This window comes from Pristis pectinata, chromosome 14 (assembly GCF_009764475.1).
Source record: "Pristis pectinata isolate sPriPec2 chromosome 14, sPriPec2.1.pri, whole genome shotgun sequence".
Lineage (NCBI taxonomy): Eukaryota > Metazoa > Chordata > Chondrichthyes > Rhinopristiformes > Pristidae > Pristis > Pristis pectinata.
In genome coordinates this window covers 33,566,164-33,593,736 of record NC_067418.1, presented here as the reverse complement: position 1 = coordinate 33,593,736, position 27,573 = coordinate 33,566,164, and the positions used below count along the sequence as shown (strand labels likewise).

At 40.5% G+C, this 27,573-nt stretch overlaps 2 protein-coding genes across 2 annotated transcripts; one reads left to right on the top strand and one right to left on the bottom strand.

Annotated features, from left to right (window-relative positions):
- The first annotated feature begins 483 nt into the window (after positions 1-483).
- Positions 484-11,896, top strand: LOC127577836 (ZP domain-containing protein-like). The gene is made up of 6 exons (XM_052029438.1): positions 484-530; positions 1,091-1,257; positions 2,592-2,974; positions 5,425-5,524; positions 7,980-8,136; positions 11,486-11,896. The coding sequence occupies exons 2-6, from the start codon at positions 1,114-1,116 to the stop codon at positions 11,623-11,625; spliced, it is 924 nt and encodes a 307-aa protein (XP_051885398.1). The 5' UTR covers positions 484-530; positions 1,091-1,113; the 3' UTR covers positions 11,626-11,896.
- Positions 11,897-15,618: 3,722 nt separating this feature from the next.
- gatd1 (glutamine amidotransferase class 1 domain containing 1) lies at positions 15,619-27,126 on the bottom strand. Its single transcript, XM_052029384.1, has 8 exons — positions 26,970-27,126; positions 23,112-23,188; positions 22,605-22,710; positions 21,759-21,866; positions 19,524-19,618; positions 18,385-18,478; positions 17,690-17,801; positions 15,619-15,933 (listed from the first exon to the last, which is right to left on the bottom strand). Exons 1-8 carry the CDS (start codon positions 27,016-27,018, stop codon positions 15,927-15,929), a joined length of 648 nt encoding a protein of 215 aa, XP_051885344.1. The 5' UTR covers positions 27,019-27,126; the 3' UTR covers positions 15,619-15,926.
- Positions 27,127-27,573: the final 447 nt, after the last annotated feature.

The following is a 27,573-nucleotide window of genomic DNA, read 5'->3' as shown; positions in this document are numbered from 1 at the left end:
GGCCCGCACAAGGTGGGAAAATAAATCAGTTTTGTTCTGCAGCCCACCAACTAGTGTCTTACTTTCACATCGCGGTAGCAGCCACTACAAACCTCTATTTAAAATTAAGTTAATAATTTCCAACTGCTTAGCCCCTAAAACTGGATTCCCCCACCTAAACCTCATCACTGACCTCTACGTTGCCCTCCATCGATTCGACATCTGGAAGATGCAATCCTGATTTAAAGAAAAGTTCGCTCATCTCAATAACATTAAAGCAAAACAACAAGACTGAGGCCAGAAAAAGGGATAGTGCATTTTAATGTTTAATTTAATATTTAGGATTAGCATTGATGTGATGCCTTTCAGATGTCTATACCCAAAGTTCTGGATTTCCTCCCTAAACCTTCCTGTCTCTACCTTCCCTCCTTTTAGATGCTCTTTTAAAGCTCCTTCTTTGGCGAATATCCTGATGTTTCCTTCTGTTCCTCCATGTCAATTTTTCTTTATTGACAACACTCTTCTTAAGTGCTTTCTTTGTCACCAAAAAGGTATGAAAATGATCAAAACTGGATTTCTCGAGAACTTTCATAAACTGGCTGGCAGTGAAAGCAGTAAATTACATACAAGGACTCAAAATTCCTCTAAACAAAAACACTTTTGCAAAGAGAACCAGCCAAAGGCATTGCTTAAAAAATGTACTTTTGTTTGTAGATTATTAATTACAAAAAAAAATTTCTCCATCCTTCATCAGCTGCTCAGTGTTGGAAGATTTGTTGTGTAAGCTGGCTCCTCAGAACTTGGTCATAAAGGAGTGAATGGCCTGTTCTTGGCTATAAATTTCTATGATGTTGCAAGGTTGTGATGCACTTGGCACATTACATTTTTGGATTGTCCTGTTTTATTGATAGAGAGCGGAGACTGTTTTATAACAGCATATACTGGGCTGGAGATATAATGGCATCATTTGACAGTTGACACCAAATTAGGAGTTTATATTGAGAAATAGCCCCCTTTGTGAAATAGGAATTTAACACTGCTCAATGTGCAAGGACATGTAGGTTTGTTGCAACATAACAGAAAGGCTCACTCATGTCTCTATTTGCCACAGATCTGCGGTGTTTGTCCAATGCCATGATTCTGTCTGCCTCAAGAAATTTGGTAGCAAATCTACCGGACGACAGCTTGCAACTCAATGATGCTTCCTGTAACGTCACTGGCAATAGCACTCATCTGCTGCTAACAATTCCCTTCTCTGGGTGTGGCACTGAATTACTGGTATGTAATAAGTACCTGCCTTTGGGATCATGAGGGGAGGGGAGCTTGGTTACAATTCCTCGTCTACTTTAGATTAGCTGATCCCAGGTGGATCAACAAGTTTTGGTTAAATATGGGGAAATGGCTCGGAGTTCCCAGCTCTAATTATCAGCCATTGAACTAGTATCAGCATCAGTTGTGGATGTGCTTATTTGTGCAGTCCATGCTGACACTCTGACCAGAATTAAATCCTTCAGGTCTGAATTCCAACTGCCCTTCCATATCCTCTCTCACCCACCCCATTTCCCTGGTTCGGGGGACATGGAATGTCTGTGAATAGACTGACGCCACCAAGATGGAGCCAGCCATTGACTGAGAGGAGGGTATAACAGGACTGCGAGGACATAATAGACAAAAGTTCCCCAAGAATAATGAGAGAGGCAGCCCTGTAGGCCTCTGGAGAGTTTGACACTTCCACAGAATGTCACTGGGGCCACTGAAGAGAAAGGAGGCTGCTGGAAAGCCTTCCTTATGCAAAACCAAACCATAGCTGCCACTTTCTGGTACATCCTCTCCACAGCAGCTTGAGAGAGATCGGCTCAAACCGGCTGCCTTTACCCAAGCTATGGTGAAGAAGTAAGAGTCCTTGGCCGTTCTGCCAGATGCAGTGGGCACATCTTAGTCAGGGGCTGTGAGTTCATAATAGGCCTCAGAGCTCATTTTCTGTCCACTGGGTGAGACTGCAGTGATGAATCACAGCCTCATGTTTTAAGCTGTACACTGAGTTGAGCCTGGTCACTGCCCAGCAACCTGGTTTCTCTGGGTATATTCACACCAATGATCCACCAACCCTGACAATCTGGCACTGTGGAAACTACCATTGTCAAGTGTGCCCTCCTTCATCAGTGGCCTTCATGGTTCTTCTGGCTGGCAAAACAACAGTGGATTGTTTTCCACACTGTCACTTCCACTGGTACACTGATTACAATGCCTTGCTTACCCTTTTGAAGGTACTGGAAGGTTATTGCCTGCCCCATTTTAGACCTGCAGCCTGAGAAGGTTGCCTGTAATCTCCAAGGGAAACTTGCTTGTGTTTTGGCATTTTACAGATAAAACCCCAGGAAAAGGAAACATTCTGTGGTCATGGCAATGTAATTACCATATTGCATAATAGCTCAACAGATTGCAGGGTAACTGGAAAGGTAGTAGACAATTTAATTACTGGGTTGCACTCCAATGTTCCTGCTAGTACTGCAGAACCAGGGAAGGGCAAGAGGAAGTTGCCCCACTGTGAATCTGTAAATATGAGTATTTCCCTCACACCTGGATTAATGTTACTTATTTCTTTTTCTCAGGAAGATAAATCTCATTACATCTTCACAAATAAAATTGTCAGCCAAAGCAGAAGTGAAACTTCAAAACAGCTGGAGAGGGTGGCCATCCCACTGATGTGCAAATTCCTTCGATCCAGCAAAGGTAGTGAACGAGCCAATGTACTGAATGATGCCATAGACAAGATCTTTGAAGTCTACAGCTTTGAAATCCAGTTCAGCAAAGAGTTCAACTCGAGCTGGAGGGCGGCTAGACCAGATTCTCCATTTATTGCCACCAGCAAGGACCATTTATACATAAGCATCATTGCCAAAAGCAACGAGACTGCCCTCTCACTCTATGTGGAGTCTTGCCATGTGTCTAAGGAGTATAATTCTTCAACAGGAGTTATGCTTTTACGACAGGGGTAAGGAAGCATTTATACTTTGTTGATGAGGCTCCTTTTTTAAACCTTATTTTATCTGGAACCCCGACACACAATATATGTCCTTCCAGATCAGGGATGGTGTATGATAGCACAGGCTATTAAACGTTAACATAGAGGAGGTGGGAGGGAGGCTTCGGACGTGTCATCCAGAGGCTTGGTTGCCACTTACAAACTGCTCCATTCACAGAATAGCCACTAAACAGAGGCCTTGGGTCCTTTGGGATTTGAAGGGCCTCAAAAGTTTAGTGTGGCCACACAGCATGGGCAGGGAGCGAGTGCGGGCAGCAGGTTGGATTGGGTATTATCCGGCCTATTGTAGCTGAGGTAGATGGATGACTTGATTGTAAATACATGTGCAATCTGTCTTATGGGAGCCATAGAGGTTCACAATGCAGGAAAAGGCCACTTGGCCCATCATGGTTAAACTGGCTCTCTGTTACACTAAACCAAACCCAAACACTCTGTTCTCCTCTCTTCCCTTAGAAATCTTTCTTCATTGACATATGGAGTAGATTATTGGCAGGCATATTTATTGTGTTGGCAATTATCCTTGAAAGGGAAAGTATCTCCATTAAAAGTAAATGCCTGAAAGAAAGAAAAACTATAAATGTTGAAAATTTTAAATGGGGAATGAACACAGGCCTAGTAAGGACATTAATATTTTTGGTGCAAAATCTTCATTTTCTCGTGAAGAGGGGGGAGTAGAAATTCTGAAGGACTCTCTTCGCCAGCAGAAATGTGGAGTATTTGGGCCATAATGTCCATTAACCCAGCCCCTGACCAAACTCAGAGTATGGACTCCTTAACAAGGTGTGGGCAAGTGGTCTGTGTCCATCTGGAAGCATCAGAGGCATGCAATCTAGTCTACCAGCATTACAGCCCAGAGCCAACCTTCCAGAGGGACCCTGAGATCCCAGGCCATAAGGTAGCTTTAAAAAGTTGTATAAATTCATTTAATGTGTGGATAAAATCTGGGGCAGATAAAATCTCTTTTGAAAGTCCTGGAAAAGCATTCTGAATGAAATAGCAAGGATAAACCATGAGCATTAGCTGCCCACCAATGTCCTCCTCCCCACTGCGTACATGCATACCTGCAAAGCTCCTTAATAAAACCTCTGCGATAGGAAGTGGACAGCAGAGGTGAAACCGAAAAGGTATTTGGTGCACTGCTGGACCCTTTGCTTTCTGTGCATTCCATATTTGCAGACAAGTTAAGTAGGTTCCTTGATAGAACAAACTCCAAGTGGACTCTCAAAGGAATAGGTTCAATGTGATGAATGCCATTTCTTAGAGCCATAGATTCATGGAGTCATAGAGCACGGAAACAGACCCTTCGGCCTGACTCGTCCACCTCAACCAAAATGCCTATCTACGTTAATCCCATTTTTCTGCATTTGGCCCATATCCCTCTATTCATTTCCTATCCATGTACCTGTCCAAATGCTTTTTAAATGCCTTCAGCTTATCCATGTACCTGCCTCTACCACCTCCTCTGGCACCCTGGTCCATATCCCCACCACCATCTGTGTGGAAAAACCTGCCCGTCAGATCTCCTTTAAATCTTTCCCGTCACCTTAAATTGATGTTCTCTAGTTTTAGACTCACCCACTCTTGGAAAAAGACTATCGATCCTAACTATACGCCTCATAATTTTATAAACCTCTATAAGTCACACCTCAGCCTCCTTCACTCTAGTGAGAACAATCCCAGCCTATCCAATCTCTCCTTGTAACTAAATCCCTCCATTCAAGACAACGTTCTCGTGAATCTCTTCTGCACTCTTTCTAGTGCTACCAGATCCTTTCTATAGTGTGGTGACCAGAACTGCACACAATATTCCAAGTGTGGCATAACCAGTATCTTGTACAGCTGCAACATGATGTCCCAACTCTGATACTCAGTACCCCTGCCTGTAAAGGCAAGCAAGCTAAATGTCTTCTTCACTACCCTGTCCACCCGTGTCACCATTTTCAGGGAGCTATGAACTTGCATTCCAAAGTCCCTGCCATTTACTGTGCATGTCCGGCCAGTATTAGGTGACCCAAAATATGCTACCTCACACTTGTCTGGATTAAATTCCATCTGCCACCACTCTGCCCAACTGATCTATGTCTCTCTGTATCCTTAGGCAACCACCCTCACTATCTTTAACTCCACCAAGCTTTGTCTTGTCATCAAGCTTACTTATCAGACCCCAGACATCCTCATCCAAGTCATTTACATATATGACAGGAACCATATAACCGATACTTGCTTCTATTATTACTCTAATGTGAATTTAGGCTGTGTTCAAGTCCTGGTGTATTTTTTTTCCTCTTGAGCCAGAGTCAAAGTTGCTCTAAGCCAAGCTGATGCATGGTTAACATGCAGAGCCTGAAATCACATCAAATGGTATCTCTCCTCACTCTTTCTGTTTTTGTTTGTGACAGCTGCTTAAATAACAGCACGGCAAAGGAACATCAAACCAAAAACCAAAACGAGAAAATATATTCCATCAAACTGTCCTCTTTACCATGGCGCACTGCCCAGGTACTCTCTCTAAAAGTCATCTTCACTTTGAGTTAAAATGTATTGTAAAATGTTTGAAAAGAATTTGAATGTGTTAGAAATTAAGACTAGTGGTATGTTGGCTCAGTGAATAAATGTATTACCTAGCCTGGTTCTAAACTATAAACTTCAAGAGGATCCATGCATTTAATTCCCAGTTGGTCTATTTCTGCTGAAATGATCCATTAACAGAATGCCATAAACTTCTAAACAGAGTGTCATTTCATAACAATTTATTACAGCTATGCTCCAGACTATCTGTTTCCTTTCAATCCTTTGTCTCTCTTTCCATTAACTCACTGATTCCCTATCGTGCTCTTTCTAACTCTACTACTGCTGCACATGTGAATATCTCCAAATGTCATTCAACTATATTAACACTTTTATCACAAATAACAACAGGAAATGCTACAAACACTGAGCAGGTCAGATGCTATCTGCAGGATGAGAAACTGAGTTCAAGTTTCGGGTCGAAGACCTTTATCTGACGAAGGGTCTCAGATCTGAAATGCTAATTGTTTTTCCTTTCACATTTGTTGCCTGATCTGCTGATCGTTTCTTGCATTTTCTGTCTTTATTGTACATCTATACAATCTCACATGCTCGTTTTCTCACAGCTCTGTATCTATCTTGAAGACCACAATATCTTGCAAATCCAACTTCAAAAAAATAAGCAATGCCCTGTGCTTCCAGTTACTGTTTACCCAATCGGTCATGGGAAATGGACGACACCAATGTTTGTTGTCCATCCCTCACTGTAAAATGAGCCATTTAAGAGTCAAACACAGTAGTCAGTCTGGAGTCACCCATAGACCAGACCATCTAAGGTTGGCAGATATCCTGAAACATATTAGTGAACCTGATAGTTTCATGGTCATTTTAACTGAGACAGATTTAATTTATGTAATTTAATACTATTCTAAATACTTGAATTTAGATGGTCATAAAGCACAAGAACAGACCCTTCAACCACTGAGTACACTGCCATCATCAAGTACCCCTTTGCACTAATCGCTCTATTTTTATTCTCCACATATACACCAATTTCTGCCCACCCCATCCCGATTCTACCTACATATTAGAGGCAATTTACAGTGCTGTGGAAGATCAGTCAGAGTATATTCAAGACAGTTTGATAGCTTTTTGGATATTTACTGGAATCAAGGGATATGGAGTTAGTGTAGGGGAAGTGGTGCTGAAGTAAAACATCAGAACATCAGCCATGATCTTATTGAATGGTGGAGCAGGTGCAGGGAGACAGATATACTCCAGCTTCTAGTTCATATGTTCTCATATTTTCTGATTTTATTTCAAATTTCCACCATCTACACTACTGTGCTTTAATATTAGTGTCAGACTGGGGAGTGAAACAGGTACATTTTCTGCTCCAAATTCCAGGTTGCACTCAAAAATTGTGGACTACGGAGATAGGATGTTGTTACTGTAAATGCCAACATTAAAATGATCATAGGTGGTTGTGATAAACCAGCTTATAGACTGGATGTGGGTACATATGTAAACCATTTATTTAATATAGTCTAATTTGGCTTTCTACATGTTTGTTCCTCAAAAATAGCAACAACAAAATAATCTGCCTTTGTTGGTCAAAAGTTATCGCTGCACGCTCTGCTTTCAGCCAACCCATTGCTGAAAACACTACAGATTGAACATAAACAAGTTAACCTGTTCATGTTCAAACTGCATTTTTGTTGTTTCACTCATTTAATAATGTCATTTAAGTATTCCGAAAGATCAATTCTAATTAGAAGAGGTAACTTGCCCATGGCAATGAATTAATCTTTTAGCCGAGAATCAAAGAGGAAGACTTGGAGTAGCTGAAGGGGAGAACAAAACAAACAAATACAGAAACTTGTTAATCCTCCTTGGGGAAATTTACTACACCACGTCGTTGTGCCTCCAACGTTAATCCCTGCTTCTCCACATCCCTCTCGCAATCCTTCCACAGGTTCCTGGCCTGTGATTGGGAATCAGCTCTTGAAGATTGCCAAGGAACTTCCCGCAATTAAAGATTTACTTTTATTGTTCACAGGATGCAGGCATCGTTATAAATATTGGCATTTATTGTCAGTTCCTAATTGCTGACTGCACCAAGGAGGCAGTTAGAAGTCGACCAGTTTGGTGACTCTGGCGTTGCATATAAATGACAGATTTCCTTTCCTAAAAACATTACTGAACCGGATGGAAACTACTGTGAGCAATCCAAGAATAAAGAAGTTACAGGAGCTATGTACATAGCAATGTTTTACCCCTTTTGCCTTGAATGTAAACATGTTGAAAGTTGCACAGGCCCTTTAAGAGTAGAATAAATATCAGACAATATTGCCAGAGAAACAAAACCAGAATTGGGGATCAAATCTGTGATCCCTTGCTCTTAGAGCCAACACAATGACTATAATCTGTCTCTTTTCTCCCTCAGGTGTTTATTACTTGCAGTGTCCAGTTATGTGCCGACACATCCGGCTCCAGCCCATGCACACTGGGCTGTGGCTCTGGCAGTGGTTCACAAGCAGATCAGTCAAACATACAGCAAGTCAGCGCTGGACCAGTGCACATTACAAAGGAAAGTGACTTTGGTGAGAATGAAAATACTGATTCTTTTTCCAAGTGCTTTTGATCCCTTGCTAGATTATGGTTCAGACACCAACCTTGCTTGACAGGAGCTATCCTGTCACAGAAGGCTCCAGAGTTGATGCCTATTCTGCTGCATGTACCCAATATTTACACAAACCTATTTCCAGTATAGATTGCTGATATCAATGAGAACAAGTTTTCCCTCCCTTGATTCAGAGCCTGATTATAACAAACTCTGCATGAGGATCAAACCTGGAGTCATCCATTCCTTATGGCTCATTGGTTGGACTCACTCAGTCATTGTGGGACAATCAACAGATTAAAGTAAAACATTGCTGATGCTGGAAATCAAGTAAAAGGCAGAAAGTGCTGGAAACAATCAACAGGTCTTGCAGCTGCTTTTGAGGGGAAAAAAAGAGCTGATGGTTCAGGCCAATGCACTTTCTTCAGAAGTGATTAAATTTCTTGATGGACGCTCAACATCCTGAAGCATTTGCTGCCTGACCTGATAAGTTCTCCAGACTTTCTTTATTTCAGATTTCCATCACCCACAGGGCTTTTCTTCTACATTATTGGTTAAATAATTCAGTTACTATAGAGAGAACGTAAAGAATTAACTACATATTATTTGTCACATCAATGATATATTGCTAAGCATTCCAATGTAATACAAAAGCCATCAGTACAAATTAGTTCCTTATATGTGAATTGAATCCTATTATCATGGTAGGAATCTTTCAGTTTTCTGTGCAGTCTCCAGGAACAAACAGACAGTCAGCATATGCTGTGCTCATCAGTTGGCCAACAGGAGCAATGCAATAGCACCTGGAGAACAACAGATATGAGGAAGTCTCTGGATTTAACTCTCATCTGCTGTTTGTTGGCTCCAGGCCATGTGAAGCAGGAAGTGTGACATCTTACCCTAGACAGCTGCAATATGCTGCTGCTCTCTGCAGCAGGACCATGAAAGGCCAGTGAAATTGGCTTACTGCAACGTTTTTAGATTTCTGAGCCTGGATCTAGGAGTTTTGTCCATTTCCCTAAATGTGCTAACTGTTTGCTGTGATGGGCCTTCATGGTTCAAAGTACAATCTTAGACTTTGTCCAATTACTAGAATGTGTCTGGACATTGGATCGTGACTAGAAGAAAGAATGTCAGGCTGACACCTTCCATGACTCCTTCCCTCTAGGCTCTGGGCAATGCACCACATTGCTGACGTAGTGTATCTAGTTGATCTAGCAGTTAGTCAACTTCAAAATTTTCCTGATCAGTATTACGAGGAAGTATACTTACCTGTGAGTCACTGGGCAGGGCTTGCCTTAAACATTTGCAATATATACAATTTATTTTATAGAGAATGACTCAATACATCACCTTATCTCCTTGGGTAAACATTGGAAACTTCAGGGAAAGAAGTAAATGGCTTACGTTAACTTCTGGAAGTCACACCAGACAGGTGATACACTCAGCAGAAGAGGGCAGCTTTCATTTATTCATCTCAGTTGACTAACAAATCTCACCAGTCCATGAATGTTCAGTTAAACGATGGCTCCATCAGTTGGGTGAATTTTGCCAGTGAATTTTTTTTTTTACAGTGAATGCTAATGAAAAGGAATTCATGGGGAAAGCCCAAAAGTACAAGTTATAATTGAAATGACTTTGGCCTATTTGAATGCATGCCTAGCAGGTGCCAATCTAGTCTGCAGAATTTCCATTACCTTGACACTCATCTATTAATTACACTTGAATAGGCCTTGTGGGTGCCTAATTTGTGATATGGAGATGCTGAAATAACTTGGTGAGTTTGCAGAAGTTGAATTTCCATTAGCAAAGAGCCCACACATGACAAAAATACCCGTGTTTTTTTTTAAAAGAAATAACTAGTCAAATTCAAAACTGAATAATGGGATAAGGGAAAGATAAGAGTTTGCCAGTTCCTTGCCTTCCAGCCCATCATTCTTCCCATTCAACAGATCTTCCTTTGCAATTTCTGCTACCTCCAACAAGATTCCATCACCAGACACACATTCCCCTCGCCTTTCAACATTTCAAAGGGATCTCTCCCTTCAAGACTCCCTAGTCTGCTCTTCCATCCCTGTCTCCTGTTCCCCATTATATGGCACATTCTTCCACAACCACAGGAGGTCCTTTCACCTTTTCAATTCCCATGATCCAGGGACACTGTCTTTCCAGGCAAGGTAACAATTCACTTGCACTTCTTCCAATCTAGTGTACTGCATTTAGTATTCATTATTGTGCCCTCCTTTACACAGGAGAAACCGAACACAGATTGGGTGTTTGCAGAGCCCCTGCGCTCAGTTCACAGGTGTGATCCCGAGCTTCCAGTTGCCTGCTACTTTAATTCAACATCCCCACTCCCAGTCCCAGTCTGACCTCTCCCTCTGGCCTCCTACACTGTTACAAGGCCCAAGGAAAAGTTGAGGAACAGCACCTCATTCTTCCTCCTGGGCACATTTGCAGCCTGCAGGATTCAGTATTGAATTCTCCAATGTTAGGTAACTCACTCTTTCTATCTAGTTATATCAGCACTGTCCATTTTTGACAGCCATGCCTTATTTCCATGAGAGCATAAGATAGACATAGGGGCAGAATTAGACTATTCAGCCCATCAAATCTACTCTGCCATTCAATCATGGCTGATTTTTTTTCCTCTCAACCCCAGTCTCCCACTTTCTCCCTGTAACCCTTAACCCCCTTACCAATCAATTTCCCTTTTTTCCCCATTTGTATAATCTGACCTATTGGGCATGTCACAGTAGGCCAGACTATTACAATATTACACAGACTTTAGCAACCCACAAACAAAGAACTTTAACTGCCCCATTATTTCACCCTGTCAGTGAAACTCCCTTTGTTCCACCCATTGCCTTCACCCATCTTCGCTGCTACCAAGACTAACTTGTTTCTCTCTCTGTTACGAAGGGTTTCAGACATGAAAATGTTAAGTGTTTCTCTTCCCACAGATGCTGCCCAACCTAAGTGTTCTAGCATTTTCTGTTTTGGGTCCTGTGTTTTCTCTAACCTTTGCATTAGTGTGTTTTAAGATATCAAGGCAGTAAATTCAACGTTTCCCTTTTTAAAAGGATTTGTTTAAAAAAAAAATTTTCAATTTGGCTTACACTGTTAAAATATGTTATTAACTGCCTCTTGCAGCCAGTCTCCATCCTGACAGTGTCAGTCAGTAAATTTAACAAGGTCCACAAGAAAGTTATTGCCATCCTCCCTCACAACTTAATAGCTCGGCTGCTGCATGCTGACTGCTGGAAAGCTAACCTGTTGCGATTGTCTATAGCCCTAGAATTTAAATACTCTTTCCTTTTTAATCCAAGGTCCTAACTACGCTGCCATTACAGTTGGACTGGCATTAGGAGGCACCGTGGTCTATGTTGTTTTGATCCTGTTGAAGAGATCATTTGTGGGACTATACTACAGAGGCAATACCAGATCCACTCGATCCAGACGATTCTGATAAAAAAAAAGTCAATTGGCCAAGCACTGTGCCTTGCCAGACATCTAATATGTTTCTGCTCGTTGGATTTTTCCTCCTACAGCTCCCTCTACAGTCAGATGCCTCACAAACGGCACTGGTTGATTTCAGAATTGTGTGTGGCTCGCAATGGATCTATAATTTGTTTTCTGAATTTGAATTCCAGTTCTGCCACTTGCATTTCTGCAAGATCCAGACTATATTCTTCAAACTGCTTAAATCTATAGAATGGAATATTGGATTGAGCTACTGCTTTTTAAAATCCTGCCTCTAGCTTCAAAGGCATTAGAGTTAGTTCTATTTTCTGTTAATGGTTCCACCTGGAATGAGAATTCCCAGCCTCTCCATACTTGCCTTCTTTTCATTTCTCTCAGATCTCCTGCTTTCACCTCAATGAACACCATACTGTGGACCACCCACTTACTTTCCATACTTTTCAGGTATCATCCCACTCTCTATTAAATGCAACTGCTGACCCCCTCAGTCCTCGCATTTCCATCTCCAATCTCTTTTTCCTTTCCAAAGCTCTTGAGCATATTGTATCTCCCAAATGCATGTTCCTTACCTGGAATTCCATGTTCAAATCCCTCTAATAAGGTATCCTCCCTGTCTGCAGTATGAAATAGCTCTGATCAAAGTCACAGATGACAATCTATGCTCATCCTCCTCAGCCTGTGTGCAGGCTTTGACAATGGTTGACCACACACTGCTCCAAAGCTCCTCTGCTGTTGACTAGCTTGGTGGAACTTCAGTTGCTTGGTTCCTATCAATCTAAATGTGGTCACAGAATTACCAGCACTTGCTCCTGCACTGTTACTTGTATTGTCCCCCATGAGTCTATCCTTGAGGACAGTTTCTCATCTACTTGCTGCCCCTAGACATCATCTGAAAACAGTAGTTTTCACACTTACATTGGTGACAGTCAATTTTACCTTGGGACTGCTCCACCATCTCTAAATTGTCAGATTTCTTGTCCAACATCCAGTATTGGATGGACAAACATCTTCTCCCCCTTCACAGCAAATGTCCAAAACTGAACAAGGCAGTTTAAACACTGGAGCTATAATTAAGCTTTGGACCACATGCCAGCACAAAACCTGCTTATTTTCACCTCTCTAATATTGCCCAACTCAACTGCTTCAGCTCCTCTGCAATACAAGCCTTTTTTCTCCAGACTTGAGTTATCTTTTTCTACTCTCAAGGGCCTGAAAGCACTGTAAACCTCTCTGCCCATGTCCTAACATGTAGAAGAACCTATACACTCATCATCTCTGGGGACATTGGCTCACACTTGAGTTTTAAAATTCTCGTCTTTGCTTTCAATCCTTCCATAGGTTCCTCTCAACACCTCTAATCTCTTCATTGTATAACCATGTGCAAAGAGAAGAGATTACAGAGATGTTGAGAGGAACCTATGGAAGGATTGAAAGCAAAGACGAGAATTTTAAAACTCAAGTGTGAGCCAATGTAGCTGTGTTGTACAACACCCCTGCAAAGGATTTTGGGACATTTTGCTATGTTAGTAGTTTATATAAATGGAAGTTGTTTTGTTATAGTTAATTATCCTGGACCTATTTGCTCAAGTGTAAAATATAACTTCATCCATAATAATATTCCACCAATCAGAACCATACCTCCAAGGCATCAACTCCCTTCATCATGTTAACTATATGATATAGGACCTTTAACTTCCACTTGAATGCACTGGGCAAAAATCTTTCTAATGACCAGCACCCCAATCTTCTTAAAGTGCCAACACAAAAAGTGACTGCCCCCCTCGCTCTCCCCATCCATTATTTCAAGCATCAGCAGGTTTTTGCACTCAGTTAAATGCTCACATGCCCATCTTGTGAAAGGAGGACATCAACAGCAAGCAAGAATAGGAACCCTGGCTGAGTTTTATCTGCTCCTGAATTAACACCAAACATTTCACTCTAAATGCCCAACCCAATTAAGGCAAGTAAATTTAGTAGACCAAGAATGAAAGCTGGGACATTTCTAACACATATGGAGCAATGGAAGTCTGGAGCAGAATTTCCAGACAACTTGTGCCATGTATGAGTTTGAAAGTAGAAATCTACCTTTTCTATGTACAAAACACATAAGACATTAAAACTATTTTTACCATTATAACTACAATAGCCACCCTGGTAGTAAAGAAGCACAAACCACAATCCTGTCCCGTTTCGGTTTGCAATTGGTATCAACTCTATGGTTACCTTGGATTTCCACCTGCATAGTTTTGGACTGAACAACCTGACTGTTGAGTGCGATATCTGGAAGTTTCTGAAATTTAAAACTAAACAAACAATAGTTTTATTTGTAAACTACCGAGGACACATTCTCTGCCATACACCTATTAGATTTGCAAACTTAGAGTGGACAACTTATCATTTAAGAATGGGACATTTTAAGCAATTGCAGTGAAGTTGTTATAACTTGTATGCAGACACAGTGAGCCAGGTAAAATCCTACTTTATCCCCAGACCTACTTCCAACGCGGACTGTGGCTGCATCAAATCTTTATCCCTCAACATCTGAGGATACTTTAAATGAAATTAAATAAGAATTTTACCTCATAAGAGTCACATCACTCAGAATATTCTTAGTTTCAAAGTTTTATAATACTTGCGAGCTGCTGATGAGCTCATGCATTTCTCAACCGCTACAGCACAACCCCTTTCTTCTGGTGGGACTGAAACTAGAGTGGATTTAAAAATGGTTTAAAGTCAAAGGAATGCCAACAGTTTGATGCTTTGTCCCCAGTAGTCATTAAAAAAAAATAGATCTTACCTAGGCAACTCTTACCAGTTCAGGTTCCTTCACTGCTGTAGTGACATTGCCAAAAGCGAGGCTTTCAGAGTAGCTCCATTCATTACAGTTGTCCAACTCTAGGAAATATTACTTGGCCAATATAATCAGTGGATTCATTCCAGCATGAACAGCGTATCCCAGTCATTACAGGAGCAACATAACATGTGAACCAACAATTATTCAAGTATGTTGGCCATAGCAATCCTAGATCAGAATGCTTTCTGGATGAGAATCGCCATCCCTTGTTGGAACATCAGGCATAGTTACACTCAGAATTGGAGTTGAAGTGTCAGAGCTCTCTCCAAGACAATACTAATGAACCAGCAGAGACATCCTGTGCTAATTGAAAAGTCCTACTATTTTGGTTTAGCAATGTCTTTTGAGAAGGAACATTTTCAGTCCATCAAGAACTTGTTCTCTTTTAAATGATGGGGAGTGTTCAAATTAAAGAGATTTCAATCTTATTATAATAAATAGTCCATTTAGAAGTACTTCAGGCAAAGCACTCTCAACGTAGTGAAATCTACTTACCATTAATATTTTAGGTTAAAGGTCATTTCTGTCTAGTTTATATATAGTATTCTCAACTAAGATCTCCATCACTATTAGATTATCAGTAGGATCACGATCCCTGCTGCTACATGGCAAATCAAATACATGCACAGCAGTATAATTTCAAGCTGGTCAGGGAGCTACACTGCAATCATGTGACCCTGGATGCCACAATGTACATTGAAATACATGCATGGCTCCCAAGACGTGCAATCCCACCCTGATACTTATATTGGGTTTTGAATCTGTTCCTCTTAACATTTCCACTGCGACTGTTACAGGCTGCCAAGAAGGACAATACAACTCTTTATAAAAAAGTTAATGCTTTCACTAACAATTTTTTTTAAAGGAATCCTTCCAAAATCAAAGAACTGCAAATGCTGGAAATCTGAAATAAAATCCTCAACATCATATTCTAATAAAATGTTAACTCTGTTTCTCTTTCACAGATACTGCCTGTTTTGCTGAGTATCTCATCATTTTCGTTTTCAATGCTAATGTTGCTATTTTCTTACAGAGATTTATATAACAGACCTCCCTCAGATTTTATGTTCTTTTTGGAAACGCTCACGTGGCTGCAGTTGATCTGCAGGCTCAATATACAAACAGTTTAATTCAGAACATTTATTTGGTCACTTACCACAAGCAGGTTCAACATTACTAAACCACATATTTTTTGTTGCTTTTTCTGACTTATTAGAAATTTACAGTCTTTTGCACGCACTAACACGGAGTTGAAAATTAAATATTTGGCAGACTTCTTCACCAGGGTTGGTGCACCTTCAGGAATTGGTTTTTTGCCTGACATGCATTTGTTGGCCCTTGCTTCCACCATTGGAGCTGGAAGTTGAGATTCCGCATTTCCTGTTTACCAGCCAATCCACTGGTTCTCAATAAAATCATGAATTAAAGTGCAATCATTTCCTGAAACAAAGAAAGATTTAAAAAATGATTTGGAGGATCAAAAATACAACATTTACTTATTTGATAACAATTACAAGAAAACTTTTTGCAGAACTAAAAGTTTCAACTTTACAATATTAAAGCTTTTTGATGTTTTTTTTGGTTGCAGTTTGGGAAGAATAGTTAGTTCTTAGCTGCCTACCACTATTCTTAAATGATTATGACAGCATTAAAGCCTTGATCTGTTCCACATATTGTAGGACAGCTCAACTTTCTTTAGTCCACCATTCTTATGGTTGCAGTTTGACCAAGTTGGTGGTTTATTCTAAACAAGTCGTGCCTAGGGCTGCTCATTTGACATGCTCCACTGAATAACTGAGTTGGTCTTCTGGATTACTGGTATTGGGTCATGAAGTTTCAGATTAAGGTGGCATGCAATTCTACTCCTGTTGACTAACATCACTGCATAGATGCTCAATTTTGAGATGCTGGATCATCACACTTGCTGTCATCCTGAAGCAGTGTCTTTACACCATTCTCACTCATATAGAACTGCTATCGTCCACATACCCACATGCAGAAACTCCTTCAACCTACCCTTAACTTCTGGGCTGCAGAACAGCATTGATAACTTTAATATAAATCACAGACATGGGCGCACACAAATAAACTCTCTGGATTAAATGACAATTTTCCCCAAAGTATTCAGGGAGGAGGTTTCAGATGTCACTGCTCACTGTGAGAAAGCCAATGAATACTGGGGTGATTTCAGTGGAATTAGAACAATGCTAGAATGGTACCATTTTCAAGAGGATCAAACAGTTCACAAGCATCCATCAACCCCTACTTCAGTACAATACAAAATAAATAGAATAAAGTCAGATTGACTGTGGAATAACTAAATTAGCATAGATTCTGGCAGAAGCATTCCACTCTACGAATATCTATGAATTCTTTGAGGGAACGGCATTCATCCAGACTTCTAAATGGAAGTTGACAAATCCTACCGATTAAGCTCAAAGTTATGGGGACTCAGGGCAAATCTTGGAAAAACGTTTAAAAATTAGCCAAAGGTTAGAAAACCTGTGTAAGGACTTGTGTGAAGATTGGAATGGTGCTGATGAGATACACAGGATGTGGGACTGGAAATACTACTGTCTCAAATTAACAACAAACAGGATTCAGAAACTCAAAAATAGGAAACACTTACAAATATTACCAAACTAGGAGGACAATTCAAATGGATGAGGCTGCTCAGAAAAGACAAAATGAGCTGTTATAAGGAGGCTTACAGCCAAACAGAACATGATTTCAAAATAAGTACAGGAATGAGAGAAAGTTTAACCAAATGAAAAGGGAAAGTTAAGACAGGCACAGTTTTTTTTCCACATAACGCAAGAGATGGATGAGGCAGCGGAGGTGGAAACCTTTAACAGAAGATCGTTTAAGAAATAAAGGAAGACTGCATTTTGAGACTGTAGGATATATGAATTTTAATAGGCCAAACTGTTCTTCATGCCTCTAATTATCACGTGATCAATGATATAATGGCACAGTGACAGAACGCCTAACTGATGCAACTGTTTCCTACTGATCAACAGGATGCTGCCCCTGCAAACTGTTTCCTTCAAATCATATAAAAAGATCTGCACCTAATAATGCACTGAAGAAGTAGATGAATTTATGGGCACCAAAACCATAGTCTGAATCCTTGCATTTATGTTTAAAACCAGAGTCATTGCATGGGGATATACCATTATTTCAAATAATTTCTCACCTGACATTACAGAATAGAATGAGGTTCTGGACAGCAATGAGGGTAGATTGATCATTCTGCCCGGTTATTAAGTGTCTGTCGACCACCACATGGACTGCATCTGGTTCACTAGCTAAGATAAGAAATGTGAAGAGGATAATGAGACTTTAACAAAACATTCAAACCAGATATGGATACTCTTCCAATGGTTCCCCTCAAAAGCTATAAAGTTGCTTTTGTCCTTAAAGATTGTGGTTCTGCAGTTTCCATATCAGAAATTTCATTGATTCTTTTATGATCTTTTGAAATAAAACCATACACCAATATCAGACTGTTGTTTAATTTCTTATTTTTCTCCTGCCTTCTCGTGAAGGACACGACTTTGTTCTATGGTACAGACCTGCAAGAGCAGCCACAGTGCAGTATATTGCCAAAGAAGCATTATTCATTCCAGACATTGTAAGCATTCATTCATTCAAGACCAATTATCATTTTCCTTTTCCTCTACTGTGATGGAAGTTTTAACACCAGTTTGTAAGTCTTTGCCATAATTCAGACTTTAATCACACTATTGGACTCAAAAATATAATATTCAGCTACGGAGAAATTAGACGATATTTTAACAGAAGATTTGTTAAATGCAAACTCCACTTTTAAATGTAAAGGAAGCTTTTCGATGCAACCATGCACCAACAAGAGGAACAAAACTGACTTACCACTGAATGTGGCTCCTGAGTCTTTCACAAAATCCTCCACAATGACTGGAAGGCTTGCAAAATCTTTTCTCCTCACTAGCTCAAAGACAGAGGGCTGCAAAAAATAAAAATTGACCAACTATACTTACATTTTAATAACATACAAAAGCACAGGTTTGATCACATCACCACCTTTGGACCAGAAAGGTGTTATTGATGCAGTTACATTAGTAAACTGGATTGTTCCCGCATGGTTTGACCAGTAATTAAGTACGACTTGTTTATTTATTTAAAAATGTACAAAATATTAGATTTTCAAAAACATTCTTGGCTGTAAAGTTTACAGTGTTTCCCAAGAATGAGATCAGCAAATTCACCTGATAAAAATTGGCATTTTTAAGACTTCCACTGAAATTAAATCACAGGACATCAGGATAAAATCAAGTCCATTAGATTTTAGTGGCTAGAGAATTGCAAAAAGATCATTGACAGTCAGAAAGTCTCATGTTTGCACCTTGTCGGTGTTTCTATTGCAGTTAAGACAACAGCTCAATTGACCATTTTGAGATTGAGGTGTGTAAGAGGAGTTAGCTAGGATTTCTGGAAATAATGAGTGTAGACTATAAGTGAAGCCAGCGACATAGTTCACGATTCATGATAATGGACTCCATGGTAAAATATCCCATTCATTCCAAGTACAAGAGTTTACATATGAAAAAATGGCCAGCAAAATGGTATCATTGAAATGATATCTACATGACAAGAAATTGAAAAGTATATAGGATGTCTAAAACTTGTTACTCTGCATATGAGGCAGAAGATAAAACCATAAGACACAGGAGCAGAATTAGGCCATTCAGCCCTTTGAGTCTGCTCTGCAATTTGATCATGGCTGATTTTAGATCATGACCATCTTTTAAATTGAGGAATATTGGAATATGCAGAAAAATAATGCTGAAGTAAAAAATCAGCCATGATCTTTTGAATGGTAGATCAAGCTTGAAGCAACAAATGTTCCTATTTCTTTTGTCTTCAGATCAATAGCCAACTGATGACATTTCCTATGACCCTTTTGAAGAGAATGAGGAATGCCACAATAACAAATATGGATATATGAAAATACAAGTCTTATGCAAAGAATAGTTAAACTGGATGCTTACTCCAGTCATGCTATAGCCCTGAAATATCCATGACTTTTCCTGGTTGGTAGCACAGCACAAAGCAGCAACTCCATGTCCCACCACACAAATTGGCTCTGCAGTGAGACAAATAAAAACAAATGTCTGATTACATGTCTGACCCAAACTGGGGAACAAGGGTAGTGGGCTTTTGTTGGTGGGTGCAGATGACAGATCCAGAGGGCAGGAACTATTGGATGAGATGATAAAGCAGATAGAAGAGCTATAAATCAAAACTCAAATTCAAACAGGAAGTTGGTGAACTAGGGCATTCTTTCAATGGTCTAAAAAGGCCAAAGGTGGTGCAGTTTTAAATAAAATGAATATGAAATCTTAAAAGTTAATTCTTTCCCCTCTCCACCTAGATGTCTCTGTTTTTAAGAAAGTATTTATTAAGTAATATTAAGACTTTCCAATAAAATTTCACGGTCAGTAGCAAAACTATGAGTGTATCTTTTTTCCAATCTCAGTTCTTGAATCCCAGTTCAACCCCAATCCTAGTTAAACTGGTCATAGGTCTACTTCATCTGTTTATAAGAAAAGTGTTCAGCTTATTGGTCCTTCAATCATTGGAATCTATCTAAATTCCTATCTAAAGCATTCATTATTTTAAAGACCCCCATCAGATATCCTCTAAACCACCTCTACTTGAAGGAAAACAGTACTAGTTTATCAAGCACCTTTTGAAAGGCCATAAAGTTGAATATCACTCCATACTGCTCAAATACGATCAGCAGCATTTTATGGGTTTTGTTTTATTACTTTGGGATGAAACTAAAAATTTTTTGGTTGTAATTCCCTCAAGGGATATGGGTGATACCAGCAAGGCTATCATTTATTGCCCTGCATATTTGCCATTAAAATGATGGTAAAGAGAAAGAGCTGGAACTTATCATAGCATGATATTAAACTTGCTCATCTCTGCCTAGCATCCCTGCTTCCCTGTCCTCTAGCACATCACTCTAGTTCTAAAGTATAGTTTTCAGATCTCAGCAGTTATATTCCACTTTATTTGAGTAACCTTTTCAGCAAAGTATCCCAGCAAACAGCTTGTGTGTCAGATTCCTGAATACTGTGTGCAGGCCTTCTTCCATTGCAGGAGACTCGTTCACTCTTCTGCTTCTTCAAATGTCCAAAATCACTTCAGCTTGCAAACTGAGGTTTCTGCCAAAACCTGTCTAATGAATATTGTCTTCCCCAATTTCCCATCTGCTGCTCTTGGTCTTCCTTTCCTCCAGCACAACAAGGCATTGTTTTCATTAGGGAGTGTGATATACAGGGTGCTCCCTCACTCTTCTGTTCCCATCCAGATTTGCTAGGCTATGCTGCCACAGGGAATAACAGCCCTGGAGCAGCAATTCCTCTCTGTCAATCACATGTACACCTTCCAGTGAAGGTCACTGGATAATCTGGAGCAGGATCTAGGACCTGGTTTCCCCACAGTCGGCTTCTGACTTGACTGAAATCAGTTTACTCAGTACAGATGTAAATATCAAACAATGACCACAGTCTAAATACATACTTTTGACATTCAGTGGCATTACCATTGACCAGAATTTCAACAGGACCAGTCACATAAATACTGTGTTTACAAGAGTAAATCAGAGGCTGAGTACTCTTTGTCAAATGCCTCATCTCCTGACACTCCCGAGCCTCTTAACCATCAACAAGGCACAATTCAGGATGAGAAATGTTATATCCCTGAATGAGTTCAGCTCCAACAACATTCAAGGAGCTCAACGTGATCCAAGACAAGGCAGTACACTTGGCCCTCACTTACCTCTCTAAACATCTAATTTCTCCCCAACTGTGTACCATCTACAAATTACAAAGCAATTACTCACCAAGGGCAGGACCTCCTAAACCTGTGCTCTTTACTGCCAAGAAAAACAAGAGCCTGAGGCACATGAGACCATCATCACCTGAAGGTTCCCAAGTCACACACCATCACAACCTGGAAATTTATCACCTTTAGATCCAAATCCCACAACCCTCTGGAGCATAATCTGCAGAAGGGCTGCTGTTAATCGCAGCTCAGCACCACCTCCTCAAAGCCCATTAGTCTCACTAATAAATGCTGGCCTTGCCAGCAATGTCCACATCTGATAAATGAAAGAAAATCTCCTCACAAATTTATTGCAAAAGTTTTTCAGAAAGCAGGTACTTCTTCAAATCTCCATTATAAATTATTACTATGACTGTGAATGTATTACTCACTTTTCTCAGCACAGAAATTCTGAAGAATCTTGGCCAGATATCCACTGGTTGCAAGGTCTACCATAGCACCAGGACAATTAGGAATCAAGATAGCGTTGTACCTAGCACCTTGATACACAAAATATGTCAATTAAGAGTCAATTATCAAAAAAATATAAACCAATATGTTAAGGTTCAAGTTTTTTTTAATAAACCAGTTTTAAAGCAATAAAACAATAAACTAGTATTGATCATTAAAATTAGTGAGAGTGATTCACTGTTGGGAAATGCCTGAAGCCACAATGATATCTGCAGTCAAGTTAGACCTATTATTATTCTCATAATCTTTGTTTTGTTAATACTTACATTATAGATTTCTACCTTTTCCTTCATACTATACTCATTTTTTCCTCTCAAGTTTGTTGCTAGTTTGGCTCTGCTCAGTTACTGCCAATTAAATTGCTTCTGGAATTTATAATGTAAAAGTGCAATGCTCAGAAACAAAAATATCCTCAGAGTTAACGACTGAAACTTTTGGGATCCGATCTGGGATTATGCACAGTGCTAAGTCACATACTGTCATTAAAAACAAATGGAGAGTTTACTACATTACTTACAGCAGCCTTAATCCCTTATGTTCTTGTACTTCAATATGTGACACTCATTATTGTGTACAAATTTCTGACCGCTGCCAACTATCAACCTAATCTTCACTTCACTATTATAAACCAAGGGATATTTTTAACCTCAACATCAAAATATCAGCAGAAATAATGACAAGCACCTGAAAAACAGTTATTCCTATATTTCCTGCTGTATGCTAAACTTATCAAGTACTGCACACATCATTGTGGATGAGAACCCTACCGTCAATTGACTCCAACTTAGCCGGGTTGGCATATGGCTTCATGCGAAAATCATTTATCCAACGAATATTATTCTCATCCAGCTCCACAAATTCCATTGGCTTCCCCTATTGCAAACACGTATGGATAAAGGCTTTCAGAAAAAGTTCTTCTCCACAAAATGGATGCTACCTGACTTGGGGCAGAATTATGCTGCTACAAACTTTGAGGAAAGTGCCAAAGTGTTAATATTCATTGACAACAGTTGTAGACTATTTCATTAAACATACAAGGGCAGGTGCTTAAAACGTAGTTGCATTGTTGTAAGTGCTGAAGTAGGGTCTGTGAACTGGAAATTTATGTGCAAACATACTTTGTCCCAAAAGGAAATAGTTTGTGAATAACAACTCCTCTTTGGCCTTCACTGATTCAATGAATCTAGAGTCTACCTGACTGGACAGCCCACCCAAGCAAAGGTACAACTAACATTATAGTTACATCACAAAAATAAACATTTCAAAGTACTTACCCCTGGAGTGGCAATCTGCAGGTTAAAAGCTGTGCTACACAGCATAAAAGAATGATGGAAGGACTGTGCAGATACTCCTGTAAGGTGAGAATGATTTGGGGGTGGGGGGTGGAGTGAGGGAGTGGGTAGGAAGACAGGAAAGAAAATGTCAGCTTAATAGAATCCTATACTGCTACTTTCTACAGTCATTACACACACAATTGCATTTTATCCTAATCATTCACTGTGTTAAAAAAATAATCTGCTTCTTACTACAAAGAAGGAAAACTAGCAAATAAAAAGGCATTGAGTGTTTTCAGTGCTATTTATTTTCAGGCATTGCAGAGTTTTATTATAATGGAAGACTGAGAGAAAAAAAAAGAGAAAATTTCATGAACTGAGACTTCTCATTAAGTGTAGTAGAATGTACCATCAATTTGCCATACCATGAGGTCCAAGAAGCAATGCAAACCTAAGAGGTAAATGATTTTATAAGGAAAGACTTTAGCAAATGACTGGAAAATACAAACACATCATCCTATGCATGGTACGGTTATCAGATCAGGCTCAGACACATTAGTATAACCCAATGTAATCAGTAGGCACGGTGCATAGATCTTATTTGTAAATGGCAACTTTTTTTTTAATATACAAGTCTAAAAGACTTGCACTTAAAATGACCTTTCCCCCAGCTTTCAGCCTGACTATCTTAAAATTGAAAGTTCTTTCTGAAGCTACCAGGTGGAGAGTTGAAAAGCTAGTAGGCAACAAACTTGATGGTTGGCATTAATATAATTGTTAATGCTCAGAAACCCAGCCTCATCCAGCTTATTCCAACTGAGGCAGAGTGTAGCATTCTCACATGAAGATGGGAGATTTTTCACTTCAGTGACTTGAGCATTTAATTGAAACAATCATGTCGGTGAAGTATTGAGACAGTGCATGATTATCTTCTAAAAATCTCACATAAGCTGATTTAGGACACACATTAGCAAACTAAAGTCATACAGCACAGAAATTGGCCCTTCAGCTCACCACATCATGCCAACCATCAAGTTTGTTAATTCCATTTACCAGCACTTGGATCATTGCCTTCAATTCAAGTGCTCATCCAGATACTTCTGAAACATTGTGCAAATATCTGCCTCCACCATCTTCTCAGGCAGTGTGTTCCAGATTGCAACCACCCTCCGGGTGTAAAAAAGTTTTCCTCAGATCCCCTCTAATCCTCACCCTAAACTTGGTTTAGATATCTTCATTATGGGGAAAAGTTTCTCAGAATCCACCCCATCTATGCCCCTCGTAATTTTGTATACTGCCATCAGATGCTCCGTTTCCCTCCTCCCCTTCAAGGAAAACACTCTCAGCCCATCCAGTCTTTCCTCATTATTAAGATAAACTATCCCACACAACGTCCTGGTGGATCTCCTCTGCACCCTTCCCAGTCCAATCACCACACTATAGTGTGGTGAGCAAAACACTCCTGCTGTGGCCTAACCAATATTTTATAAAGTTGTGTGGACCTCATTTATAAATGGCAACACTTTTTAAGTCCAAGAGGCTTGCACTTAAAACATCTCCAATGCCCTTATATTCTATGCCATGGCTAATGAAGGCCAGCAACTTGTATGCCTTCTTTACCACCTTATCTACCTATGTTGCCACCCTTAGGGAACTAGGGACTTGTACAGCATCATAGTGTTTTTCATCCTGCTGAGTTCCTCCAGCATCATAGTGTTTTTCATCTAGATTCCAGCATCTGCAGCCCTTTGTTTCAATTGTACAAGTTCCTCAATATTTCCTAGGGCCCTACCATTCATGATGTACATCCTACCCTTATTATACCTCCCAAAAAGCATCACTCCACACTTATTTGGATTAAATTCCATCTGTCATTGCTCTGCCCAATTTACCAGTTTATTAGTATCATTATGTAATTTAAGACCATCATCCTCATTATCAAAACCACCACCAATTGTCCTGTTATCAGCAAACATACTAATCATTCCTCCTACATTCATACCCAAATTGTTAAAGTATATGACAAACAGTGTGATGGTCCCAACACCGATCCCTGTGGTACACCACTGGCTACAGACTTCCAATCACAAAGCAACCCTTCACCATCACCTTCTGTCTCTCAGTACATGCAATAACAAGTTTTTTTTTAATCATTTCTAGGGATCACTAAAATTATCTGGAGGCTGAGCAATTAAAAACACAGTCCAAATTATAGGCAACTGAGGCTTGTCTTGGGAACATACTGAATTTTTTTTTAAAATGCTGGTATAAATGGGTACACTGCAAACTTTAATAACTGTAAAGGTGGCACAACTGTAAAAGATAACAGCAGAACAGCAAGGCACACTTAAGCAACACAAAATTGAAAATTGGCAGACAGAACACATTTCCCTGAGCATGTTCTTTGTTTGCAAATGATTGTTATGGTAAATAAATAAGTGATGGTTTGATTTTAAAAATGGGAGCTCCAATGGGCTCTGCTGGTGCTCAAAAAATGTAATTCCAAATTGATCATAAAAGTTGTTTGACTCAGTTGGTACACAAGCCATCCAGAGTAGGTTACATGCCCCAGCACTAGCCAGCCAAGTTAGCCAAACTATACAATAAGAGGAGAGGGAGTATAGTTGACAACAGCAATCTGAGTATAGGAAGGTGCAGAAAATTAGCAATCACTATGACATGTGCTACCACTTGCCATGCTCTAACTGCCATTGGAAAATACAGTGGGGACACAAGAGACCGCAGATGATGGAATCCGGAGCAACACAATCTGCTGGAGGAACTCAGCGGGTAGAGCGGCATTACAGTTCCTCCAGCAGATAGTCTGTTGCACTGGAAAGTACAGATTTGCAAACAAATCAGAATTAGTTAGTCGTTAGTTAGTTAGTTGGGAGAACACACACCAGTCCTCATTGAGGGGTCAGCGGGGAGGAGGGGGGGTGGTGGGGAGGGGGAAGGTGAGCAGCTTCAAGTCCCTGGGCATCAACATCTTGGAGGATCTACCCTGGGCCCAACACATTGATGCAATCATGAAGAAGGCACACCAGCGACTCTACTTCATTAGGAGTTTGAGGAGATTTGGTATGTCACCAAAGACTCTTACAAATTTCTATAGATGTGCAGTGGAGAGCATTCTGACTAGTTGCATCACAGCCTGGTATGGAGGTTCCAACGCACAGAGGCTGAAGAAGGTTGTAGACTCAGCCAGCTCCATCATGGGCACAACTCTCCCCACTATCAAGGTCAGCTTCCAGAGGCAGTTCCTCAAGAAGGCGGCATCCATCATTAAGGACCCTCACCATCTGCGACATGCTCTCTTTTCATTACTACCATCAGGGAGGAGGTACAGGAGCCTGAAGGCCCACACTCAACGTTTTAGGAACAGCTTCTTCCCCTCCGCCATCAGATTTCTGAACGGTCCATGAACACTACTTCGTTATTCCTTTTTTTTGTACTATTTAGTTAATTTATAATTTATAGTAATTTAATGTCTTTGCATAGTACTGCTGCTGCAAAACAACAAATTTCACTACGTAGAAGTCAGTGATAATACACCTGATTCTGATTTAAATGAGACCCGGTAGTTTGCTGGGTTGCAATAAAAGAACAGGGAAACCATTTCCAAAGAGGCAGCACAGGCACGGTGGGCCGAATGGCCCCTTTCTGCACCGTTCCCACGTCTGTGGCCCTCTCACTGTTGTGCCGACCCTCACAACCGACAGGACTGCCCTCTGCCCTCCGACCACCGACCAGCCGGTGTCCCGGGCCGGGCTGCAGGTGACTCCCCACTCTGCCCCCGGGCCTTTCACTCACTGGCAAGCCTCCCGTGTCCCCGAGTTCCGCCCACCTCTAACCCACCTCCAGCGGCTGCGCTCAACACCATCAGGCAGCTAGGTTTGGAAGACATGGCCGGGGACTCCGCACCGGAACCCTCAGCCACACAGCAACCTGCGGCGGAACCTCTGCTCACAGCTCTCGTACTCCCCGGGCCCTCCGCCCACTGCTCCTATTGCCTCGGAACCGTCCCTCGCAACTCTCCTCCCCCCGGAATCTCCGCCCATTCTCTATCAGGTAATGTCAAGGGCTGAGCTTCATTCATTTGCTGATGTTTTGTAGCCTCATCTGCTGCTTCACGTCAATCAATTACATTTCAACCACATAAAATAAAAAAGCTTTTTTGTGTTCTTGATATTTAAAAGGTTCTATGATTATATTGGAACTGAACTGCAGTTTTCTCTTGGACTCTCAGTCTGGGTCGCTAGGGTGTATTGGTCTGGTGTTGGTGCCTTTCCCAGAGTATCATGCTGATGATGCTGACAACCTCTCTTTTTTTACCTGGATGCATGGTTAAAAAAAAATTGCATGTTTTTTTTAAACCTGCTTTTCCCTCACTATCTCTGCAGTTCACACACATACACACACACACTGAAGGAGAATCTCCACATTGGGTACAATGGAGAAA

Excerpts from the sequence above, each read along its gene's own strand:
- gatd1 (XM_052029384.1), bottom strand. The coding sequence starts at position 27,018 with ATGTCTTCCAAACCTAGCTGCCTGATGGTGTTGAGCGCAGCCGCTGGA. Across the intron at positions 18,479-19,523 it reads AGGGCTATAGCATGACTGGA|CCCTCTGTCTTTGAGCTAGT; the intron begins GTAAGCATCCAG and ends TATTTTTTGCAG. Across the intron at positions 17,802-18,384 it reads CTCAGGAGCCACATTCAGTG|CTAGTGAACCAGATGCAGTC; the intron begins GTAAGTCAGTTT and ends TTCTTATCTTAG.
- LOC127577836 (XM_052029438.1), top strand. The coding sequence starts at position 1,114 with ATGATTCTGTCTGCCTCAAGAAATTTGGTAGCAAATCTACCGGACGAC. Across the intron at positions 1,258-2,591 it reads GGTGTGGCACTGAATTACTG|GAAGATAAATCTCATTACAT; the intron begins GTATGTAATAAG and ends TCTTTTTCTCAG. Across the intron at positions 2,975-5,424 it reads GTTATGCTTTTACGACAGGG|CTGCTTAAATAACAGCACGG; the intron begins GTAAGGAAGCAT and ends TGTTTGTGACAG.